At 37.7% G+C, this 10,859-nt stretch overlaps 1 protein-coding gene across 2 annotated transcripts; it reads left to right on the forward strand.

The window, feature by feature from the left end:
• The first annotated feature begins 6,537 nt into the window (after nucleotides 1-6,537).
• On the forward strand, nucleotides 6,538-10,367 carry LOC149016208 (uncharacterized). Of its 2 annotated transcripts, none has more exons than XM_089157333.1 (4): nucleotides 6,538-6,735; nucleotides 9,026-9,197; nucleotides 9,480-9,596; nucleotides 9,683-10,367. In XM_089157333.1, exons 1-4 carry the CDS (start codon nucleotides 6,626-6,628, stop codon nucleotides 9,911-9,913), a joined length of 630 nt encoding a protein of 209 aa, XP_089013459.1. In that variant the 5' UTR covers nucleotides 6,538-6,625; the 3' UTR covers nucleotides 9,914-10,367. The 2 variants fall into 2 exon arrangements, with proteins under 2 accessions (XP_089013459.1, XP_089013461.1); XM_089157335.1 differs by having other exon boundaries at nucleotides 6,656-6,735; nucleotides 9,015-9,197.
• Nucleotides 10,368-10,859: the final 492 nt, after the last annotated feature.

Here is a 10,859-nt window from a genome sequence, read left to right on the forward strand (position 1 = left end):
GAGGAGTCTTATCGCATATAATGCAACAACCAATGGATGCTACTAGATTCCTAGTTTCCAAGGAGAATATCACACTCAGTGGTTAGGGGTTTAATTTGTCACTCCTCGTAAATATATTTTTCGATGTGGTAATAAGGTAATGTAAGATCATAAGCTATCACACAGCCCCAACCATTGTTGACTTCAATGTTCAACACTGGAACTGGAAACCCACACTAATTTGTTATCTAGTCTTTACTATTTAATTTCAAAGTCAATTCTATATAATCATCGCTAACTTGCTATTACTATTTGAAAAGAAAATAAAAATAGTTTTAATAAATATCCCAGAAGGATTGGTTTAGTTAGTAAAAATTAATGTCGTATAAGGTCAAGAGTTTAAATCTTCTTATAATTGAGGGCAAATCTCTATAGTTTATTTTTATTTATTTTTTTTTTTTTTCATTACACACGTTCTAAATTATATATCAAACATAAAACTATTGTTAAAATAATGGAATTTATACCAAAAAAACAAAGAACAAAAAATGATGACTCAAATGTCTATTAAATTCTAATCCATGGTTTAAATTTCCCCACTTTAACGATGATTTATTCTCTCTCTTCCCTCTATCCTACTCTCTCCTCTCATCTCTGTTATCGTTAAATAATGATTCCCTTTGCTTTTTGTCATCGAACAATGATTCTCTCACCTTTCATCTCCTTCATCACCAAACAATGATGGTGTGGCTTCCCTACTTCTAGTTGGGTCAATACGAGTAGTCGCAAGTCAGCTAGATTGCTACTTGTCATCTCACCTTCTTTACCCATCCCCTATCTCTTCCTCTATTCTTGTAAGACATTATCTTACAACATTCCATGCAAGTGCCATTGTCCTTTCATTCAATTACTTTCTTTCTTTTTTTTTTTTTTGTTAATAAAAAGGGGATACACTAATGGCACCCTTGCGGCCCCTGTTAGGCAATGTTCAAACTTTCAAGTTCGACCTATGCAAGCATTAGCCTTGTGAACTACCAACACAAGCACTATCCCCGACAGCATAGCCCCACCGGAGGCCTAATATAATCCACAAAAGTCTGTAGTGACTCTATGCCTAGTGTCACACCCCACCCAGCCGGATCCGGACTCACCCGAATTCCCATGGGGGGTGATAACTCTACATAATCAGGTTCATAATCAACCCATAACAACATAATACAACATAGCATAATCCAAGAGCATAAATGGAGATAAAACATCAAATATCAAAGTATCAATAGTTATTACAATTATCCTCAAATCATGTTTCAAAATTAGTTAAATTAGAATCATTATAAGAGTTTAAAAGAAGAAATTGTTAACAGCATAAGTCTACATGTTCTCGAAAATGGTTAAGAGTCTAAGTAATGCCCCCCCGCCTAATAAACAAATAAAGAACATGAGTGATGCAACTAAGACGATTACTTTCTCCCATGGTATCTCCACAATCTCAAAAGGGATGGACTCTATAGGCATAGTCCGCACAGGAACACGACTTTCCATTTATCTCTATGTCCTCTCCTACTGGTCCCTCTAAGGACTCTGTCGGCAGTGGACCCTCCAGGTGAAAGGAGTCTTCATAACATGCATTGGAATCTAAAAGAAAATAGCAAATTACATGGCACCCACTATATTCGGGGTGAAACTAATGACCACCCACTATTTTCTCAAAAATTACATGGCACCCACATGTATAATTACAAGTTACCCACAGTTAAATTTGTTGTTAAATAGATAGTAAAATTACTTGAATGCCCTTTACTGTCAATACCCAACCCCTTGGCAAAAAATGCTCACCACCACCAGAAACTACCCACTGCCACCGACGACTAGACCCCCTCCCCATCGGCGACCATAGCCCACCCCTATCTCTCTCCCTCTCCCACAACCCAAAGAGGGAAGCCACAATCCCCTTGCCGGCGACAACTTTAATAATATCATTACCCATTTATGGAGAGTCTGGATCTTCTAGCTGCAGTGGTATATGACTATGCTCTGTTTACACTTGATCACTATTTATTTAAGAGGGAGTTTACCTTTGGAGTTTGGACCACTTCCCCGTCAGTGGAGCCCTATGTGTTCCCCTGGCTTTTTTTCACCACATATTTTGTGTGAGCCCAATTAGTAACTTTTCCCTTTTGGACAAAATAGTGATTTTCCCTTTCAGTGGGGTTAGTTTTAGGGGTTAGAAATGTTCAAAAGATGAAAAATCACTATATTGGTTTGTTTTGTAAACGCAAATTCAGTTTTAGCTAGTTTTGTTAAGTGAAACATTGAGCGGTTACTTTTCTAAAGAGAAATACAAAAATAGTTAATCACATAATTTTTTTCAAAAAAATTCAAAGTAGGACCATCAATAGATTTCACATGGGCTCCACATAAAATGTGTGATAAAAAAGCAACAAATGAGTACTTGATCGGAACTCCTACCTAGTAATAACAAGATGAACTAGAAGTGAATCTCATTAGTGGAGAAGGTTATGACTTCTGAGGGGAGCATAGTCCTTTCGCTGACTTTCGGGAGTTTCGGTGGCTGGAGAACCAAAACAACCAACGAAACTTAAATTGGCACCATTTATCACCGAATTGGCGATTTCTCGAGATATATCACCAAAAATAGTGATATTTTTGCGATAAAACCATCGCCGCAACACCACCGTCCGTCATAGTTCAGAAGCTTATTCATGGCTTCGAAAGAGCAAACGTCGTTGATATGCTCCTGGTCTTCTCTAATTAACTCATATGCGGAGTAATACAGAGTAAACTTCGCTTTCTTGTTTACCCTCTCTTCGTCGTTCTCTACTTCATCCCCATCTTCAATGGAAATAGGGCCAACAAAAGAGGAATCTGATTTTCTTCGCACAAAATCCTAGTAACTTCTTTGTCATTAGATGGCTTCTTTTCCAACTCCAATTCCTGCTCCGATTCCGGCTTTTGGTCAAGCAAAGATGGAGAAGGAAGAGGAGCACTCGAATTGCATTTGAGCCATAGACGTGGTTCATGTAGAACCATGGAATTGTTTAAAAAAAAAAAGGTAAAAAATGACTAAAGGTGAACATGAGTACAGAGTACATGACTTGACTAGTTGTTATTAAATATCGTTTTACTATTTTTTTGGGTAATTTTAATCTGAACCCCCTGAGGATGATTCTATATTATATTTAGTCCAAAAAAACTGAGACTTTACATTTGCCTCCCCTGTGCTATAGAAAAAGTCACTTTAAGGACAAACTATTGTTTCTATGACCAATTTCACCTTATTCTATTTTTTTGGTAATTTTCATTTGAACCTCCTGAGGTTTGGTTTATGTCATTTTTAGTCCAGAAAAACTGAGATTTTGCATTTGCCTCCCCTATGCTATAGAAGAAGTCAATTTAAGGACAAATTATCACTTTTATGACCAATTTGCCCTTATTCTTTTTTTTTTTAATTTAATTTTTTTATATATACCCCCTTCCATGAAACATGTGACTCCCTTTTTAGTCCAAAAATTATAGAAAAGTCCTAAAATTCAAATAAATATTAAAATATGACCAAAATACCTCTATATGTTAAAATGACTCAAGTACCCCTGGCTTAAACCCTATTTGCAAAGTAGAATCTTAGCGGAGATGAATGAAGAGATTCCCCCTTCACCCATCTTCTTCATTTCCCATTTGCTCAACTCAACCAAGTAGCAAACACCCATGTCCAATTAAGGTTAATCTTTACAAATAGGGTTTAAGCTAAGGGGTAATTGAGTCATTTTAGCATATAAGGGTATTTTGATCATATTTTAAAATTAATTTGAATTCTAGGACTTTTGGACTTTTGGAGTAAAAGGGGAGTCACGAGTTTCATGACAGGTGGGGGTGTGTATTTAAAAATTTTAAATAAAAAAAAGGACAAATTGGTCATAAAAAGTGATAATTTGTCCTTGAATTTACTTTTTCTCTAGCATAGAGGAGGCAAATTGCAAAGTCTCAGTTTTTTTGGACTAAAAATGACATAAACCAACCTCAGGGGGTCCAGATGAAAATTACCCTATTTTTTTTTAACTTGACACTAACGTTTTGCATGGATATATTATATTATTTTATTATTTTAAGTAATTTTCATCTGGACCCCCTGAGGTTTGGTCAATGTCATTTTAAGTCCAAATAAATAGACACTTTCCATCTACCTTCCTAAGGTATCCAATAAGATCAATTAAGGACAAATTGTAATTTTTATGACCAAAATACCCTCACATTTATTCTACTGAAAATGAAAAGAGTAGGTAGTGTGCAAATTCTTACTGACATGATACAGTTTCATTAAAAAGGAGCACGGTCTTCAGGTCTTCTCATCATACGAATAGAGCTATCTTGTCTCCCTCTTTCTACATATAAGAAAGAAACAACCTGAAAAGAAAAAGGATAAAAAAGAAAAAAAAATCTTCTTCCTCTTCCTCTTCCTCTTCCCCTTTGTCTCTTATTTTTCTTCCGTTTTTGTCTGATTTTCTAATATTTTATTCCTTCCATTTATTCATTGAATCTATTCTCTCTTGCTTCTCTTGCTTCTCTGAATTTCTTCTTCAGCTTCTTCGTCATTGTAGTTCTTGTTAAATAGTCTCATCCTACACGCTGCAAAAAAAAAATTATTTGTTATCCATCTTATTCATTTTCTGCCTTTCTTTCATTCTTCCGGTTCTAATTTTGTAAGATGTGTTTTTGTACTGGTATACGGTTTTGTGCAACTTTCGATTTTGAAGAGAACTTGTTTATCACTCACTTTCCTGTCTGTCCAATACATTTTGATTCTGAAGTACATAAGATTTCTGAAAACTGTGGGTTTTCTATATGGTTTCAGGTTTGAATTTACTTTTATTTTGCTTTTGAATGTCATGATTTCATTTAAATGAAACACATTATTCTGCATTAGTCAAACGTGCTTGTTTGAGCGTAAATGATACAAGAAATCAAAGATGAGCCAAAGGGAGTAAAGAAGGTAAAAGAATCAAAGCGGCTATAGCTGAGGATTTGGAGGTTCAGTGTTTAATGGAGTAAATATCATTCTTTTGATTTTCACCGTTGGATTTAATTATGAAGACATGATATCAATCTTATTGTAGAATAGATGTGAGGGTACTTTGATCATAAAAATCACAATTTGTCATTAATTAATTTTACTAGATACCTTAGGGGAGGCAAATGTAAAGTGTCCATTTATTTGGACTAAAATTTTTTTTTTTTTGGTAAACATTTGGACTAAAAATGACATGACCAAATTTCAGGGGCGAGACGAAAATTACCCTTATTTTTTTTGAACTTTACATTTAGGCTGCGTTTGTTTGCTGGAATAAAAGTAGGGTGGAAAATTCGAAAGTGCACCACGGCGACAGGTAATATACCAAGAAGCTAGGATAAAAGACAACAAGTGGGAAAACCAGATTGAGACCCATACCAATACCGCCCCGTCTAAACCCAACGGAGACCCTCAACCTCCCGCCGACTCAAGTCTCCACCACTGGGTCATTGGTAGCCGGGTTTTTGTTTGGTTAGATTTCTCAAAAGAGAGGACTCTCCATATGGAATTCAAGTTAAATACTCGGAATCGCACAAACCAACGCCTAAGATCGGGCGACACCCACCGGATTCAGCGCGACAAACGAGGCCCGAAAAGACACAAGACCGAGATGTGAGATCGTGAAAGACACCGCGATGGAGGGAAGAGGGTGATTCAACCAATAAACAAAGTGGGAGATATGCTCGGCGGGGACCCCAAGAAGCAAAACAAAGGCAAGGGCGAGAGGAGGCCGGACTGTGGGGGACGATGCCTCCCGGAGGACAACGGCCCATCCCGCAATGGATGATTTCGACCTAGATGACCGGTGGGAAACACGGCACCAAAGGTGAAAGTGGACCGAGAACGGTGGCGGGGAGTTGAAGAGTATGCGGGTTAAGACGGGGTGGATATATGGTAAAGGGCCAAACGGTTTTCCCACTTGAAATTAGTCTTAATCCTAGCTTATTTGGATATTACACGTGCACTTGCACGACAATGTTTTTCCGGAAAATTCTTGAAAAGAATGTAGATTTCTTACTTTTCCCTTAAATCCCAAAATGGTAGATTGTTTGGTTGCTTGGGGTGGGAAAGTGAGAGACAATGAAACTTGTCTGCTAATGTGGCACCCAAACTTTCCAACCCCAAGATATTTTAAAACCCCACATATTTGGTGGGATTTTGTGAAAAAGTTGAGAAAAGTAAAAAGTTATCATTACTTTTCTACAAAACATTTTCCTTTCTTTTTTTCTCCCTTATCCCACTATAGGACCCACATATTTTATTTTTTTCTACTCTTTTTTTTTCCACCCCACCTTTGGAAACAAACGCAGCCTTACATTTTGCATATGCAATTACCATGCCTGACAGCCTGACCATCTTGCTTTTGCTCGCATCTTACCGTTGCAACAAAACGTAAGGTTGATGACCAGATAACAAAGTCAAAAACGAAAATGGTTAATCTCATTGGCCCACGTTTCCAGCATGAAATCAACCGAACCGTTCCTTTTCAGTTTCCCATGCCGAAGCTTGAGAGTTGACAGTGGCACTGGGCAGGTAGGAGGAGCAAAAGATTCGACGACAATGGGAGACGAGAAGGTGAAAGATGAAGCACTGAAGATCCTTGGTCTCTTCCAGGTTCTTCCTCGTTTGGTCGTCTTTGATCTCGATTACACGTTATGGCCTTTCTACTGGTAAGATTTCTCTTCAATATCTTTTCCGGTTACTTTGATATTTTTTTATATTCGTCGTAAATTCTTGTAATCTTCTCGAAGCAGAATGTATAAACTCTCTAATTTTGCGATATAAAGTGTCACCTCGCTAGTCCGTTATCTTAAATTGGTTTGAATTTGAAATGGGTTAGGGTTTCATTTATCTGTTGATTGAAAGAAAACTTATGAGAAGTTTTCTCAAGTTGATTTTTTTTTCTTCTTCTATTTATTCTCTTGTTTTACTACCTTTGAATGACTCGCTTTTTGGCGGGTTCCTTGGATATCAATGAATATGGATGCCCTATTCGTTTCCTCATCTTCAAATGAGGTCCTGATGTTAATCTGTATATATAGTGGTTTGGTTTTTCAATTATTGGAGTTTTTTTTGGTCAATTCAGCTCAACTCTATGAGCGCAATTGCAACAATCTGCTATTAGCTACCAGAACAAATGTGGCATCATGTTTTCCTATCAAATCAGAAGCAATAATTCCTTCACTTTCTGTGTTCCTCGTCTTCATTTGACACCATCAAGATTGGTTTTTACTGAATAACAGACCATTGGGCTGCAGTCTGTTGCTTAATCATTGCTAGAACTTACAGAACGTGGATTCTTGTCACTGGTCTTATATCTGAGTTAACCACCAAAGTCCTGTTGCTCACATATTTTCCTACATTGACTTCATTGACTTCGTTTTATTGTTTTCATTACAACAATTGTAATTTTCATGTCTCATGGGGTTCATCCATTAGGATATCTACTTCTCCATCTCACATACTTTATATGGGTTTTTATTTCTTGATTGCCTACATTTTTCTCCATGGAACATTACTTGTCTTGCAGCTGTTAAAATGGAAGCTTTCTTCAAATTACTATTATCTGACAATGTCGCTGAACTCCAAAGGCACACACCAGCTTCATTTATCATACTTTAATCCCTTCATGCAAAACCCTTTCCTATGTATTATCAGTGGTCGAACCAGCAGAATAGTTGTCAACTGGCTGTGGTACCTCTTGTTCATCCACCTTGCTCCGCTTTCTTTTTTAGTTGAAAATAAATGCCATCTCCTATTGTGTACTAGTTTTACTCTCAACAATGACCCCAAAAAGAGGGTTTTACTCTCAAGTCCCCTCACTGACTGTATCCAAGTGTTTGTAGGCCTATGCAAATCAAATTCTGCCATCCCACATTATTGGAGGCAATATTTGCTATTGGCTTTTGCGATCTAATCTGTTGTCAATTTATTTAAAGTATTTTAGTTCTAGAGAATCCCTACATTATTCTAACCTTGCATTTATCTCCCTGTGATATCATGAATTGGGATTAATTTTTCCATTTGCTGTCAACTATTTCATAGCAAATGCAAGCATATACTGGGTCAGCATTGACTCCTGTGCAGCCTTGAATTCACTTGTCTCTTTCACTGTTTCTGAATGTGTTATGTGTTCTTTATGATGCTAACTAGGTTACAGTACTTCTTGAGACACTTCTTGGGGGCACAGTACTGAATGTCCTTTTTAGCTTTATAATTTTATGTGAAGATTTTTCTTTTATTTTGATCTACTAATTTAATCAAATATATGATTAGAAATAAATGCCAATGAAACATTCAGACTGTAAACTATAAACCCCTGTGTTGAACTGAAAATTGTTTTCTTCATCACACAATTTACACCGAGTAAGGGTCGAAGTGGAACCAGAAACAGTTTGACCTTCCATGCTGCCAATGGGTCTCTTGATATCCCTTACATTATTCATTCTTTTATCTCTTCTCATTAAATTATGCATTTTTTGGTCAAAACAAGGAAGAGGGCTTCTGATATTGCTGAATTTGGAACACATATGCAAGGCATGTGTTTTAACATAGCAGGCATTGGTTGTGGCACTTATATTCCTTCTCTCTATCACTTCTTTTCTTTTCTTTTTTTTTTTTGGGGGTGGGGGGTTGGGGGAGCTACATATGGTTTTAAAGAACAAGAAACAGGAAAAAGAAACCCACAGCGGCACACCGCCCCCGCAGCAAAAAGAGCACGCCACAAACCGGGGACGGACAAGCTGAGCTGGGCCAAGCCCCAACCTGGTTCTTTGTCGCAGGAAGAAGGGGTTCAGACTTTGGTTAGTAGTGTATTCTTCTTCTTCCCCCCCCAACCCTGCTGCTCCCGGCCCAACTTTTTTTTTTTGGGGGGGGGAAGGTTTTGGATGTGGATACTGTTAGATTAAAAAAATGTATTTCAATTACACCTTTCATGTCTGATATGCAGCTCTTTCTCAGTGAATGCCGCTCCAAACATGAGATGCCATCTCTGTATCCACATGCTAAAGGTATAATGTATGCACTTAAGGACAAGGGAGTTGACATCGCGATTGCTTCCAGATCACCAACACCTGATATAGCAAAGACATTTCTTGACAAATTGGGGATACAGTCCATATTTGTGGCCCAGGTAAGCCAAAGGAACTTAATATTTCCTTTACTTAGATGTGCTTGCTACCCAGAAGTGTGTCATTGTGCAAAGCAGGATTGGAGCCATTCAGATGCATGCTTATCAACATATATCTGAATGGATTCCTCCTCCCCCCCCCCCCCCCCCCCCCCCCCTCCCTTTTGGGGCCGTTGTTGTTTGTTATGTGGTATCATCATTTACTTATTTTCTTAGTTGTGGACAGGTCTGTTGCTCTCACCTGTTGCGTTGAGTAATTGTGTTTTCTATTCCTTCATGTTTCAGGAGATCTTCTCTAGTCGGACCTACAAGATGGAACATTTCCAAAGAATCCATGGGACGACGAAGGTGCCATTCAACTCAATGATGTTTTTTGATGACGAGGATAGGAACATTGACACAGTAAGAACACCTTCTGTTTCATTAATTTCCTCAAATTTCCATGTACTTTTCAGATATTAAATTAAATCTGGTGGTGGTGCCTGTAGGTTTCAAAAATGGGAGTTACGAGCATTTTGGTTGGTAATGGAGTAAACCTTGAAGCTTTGAGGCAGGGGCTTACAATGTTCACACAAAATGGATCATCATCTGACAGGAAGAGCCGAAAATGGTTCTCATTGAGTGGGAGAAGATTTTGGGAGAATTTGGGTGTGGAGTCCTTATTCAACGGTGCACCAGTCACTGGTCAAAATACATATGGTAGTAGCAGTAAAACTTAAGTAATCATATGAATCATCTATAATCTGGTCAGTAAATCATTGGACTTAATATTTTGTCTTAGACAAGTTGGGCTTAATTTTGTTGTGCAAGTGGCTTTTGTGATCTCTAGAATGGGTTGGGTGATAATTTCCTCAGACTCCATTTTACAACCTTCACTCTGGCCCCTTGTGTCTCCACTTTTCTTCTGATGAAATTCTTAAAATCCATCCAAAAGCCTAGGGTAGATATTTTCAAACAAGACAACAAAAAATACATGCAACTGGATTTGTTCCAAAGATTCTTTCTTCTGCATCAGACAAACCAAGCACTCTTTTGCTGTTTTTATTCTAGTTGCCATATACTAGCTGCTCCGGACCAGTGGTGCTCCATCAGGCATCAAGCACCATCTGTGAGATCAATTTCAGACAGAAGAAAGGACCATTGTGAAAATTGTACAGAGACTGCAAGACTGAATGGATTGGGATTTTAATTTGCAAATCATAAAGCCATTAACTAAAGTTATTGTCAGAGATGAATGAAAGCATCATTCAATTAATGTTGTATTTAGGGAAATGTTGTTGGTCAGAAACTCTTGGCTCCACAAGGGAGTTAGTTGTAGTGATCTCTCTCTGGAATTCCGGGAGGAAATGTAAGAGTCTGAAATTCTATAGGCCTATTTGAGAGGGGCAATTCTGCAATCTTAAAAAAAAATCCATGATAAAGAGGAATGAATGGTGCACAACATATAAACTATCGTAAGTGTTCCCTTCCTGAAATAACTTGATACAGGAAACTCTAGTGCACTACAAACTCAAATGAATAAAATGAATAATTTTCAGGGACCCTGCCCTGCTTGGATAATATAATTATGCATGCAGGGTGCAGGGTAGTACAAGCTAAGAAATGAAATGCCATGACTTAGCTTTCAACACATAAATAAGAGATCGATTTTTGTCCTAATACCTA

The sequence above is a fragment of the Hakea prostrata genome, chromosome 5 (assembly GCF_041222555.1).
Source record: "Hakea prostrata isolate BN-2017 chromosome 5, UWA_Hpros_2, whole genome shotgun sequence".
NCBI classification, from domain to species: domain Eukaryota; kingdom Viridiplantae; phylum Streptophyta; class Magnoliopsida; order Proteales; family Proteaceae; genus Hakea; species Hakea prostrata.

What these genes read in the sequence shown, in the direction of transcription:
- LOC149016208 (XM_089157333.1), top strand. Translation starts at nt 6,626, where the DNA reads ATGGGAGACGAGAAGGTGAAAGATGAAGCACTGAAGATCCTTGGTCTC. An exon ending in ACGTTATGGCCTTTCTACTG is followed by an intron (nt 6,736 to 9,025) that starts GTAAGATTTCTC and finishes GCTCTTTCTCAG; the next exon opens with TGAATGCCGCTCCAAACATG. An exon ending in AGTCCATATTTGTGGCCCAG is followed by an intron (nt 9,198 to 9,479) that starts GTAAGCCAAAGG and finishes TTCATGTTTCAG; the next exon opens with GAGATCTTCTCTAGTCGGAC.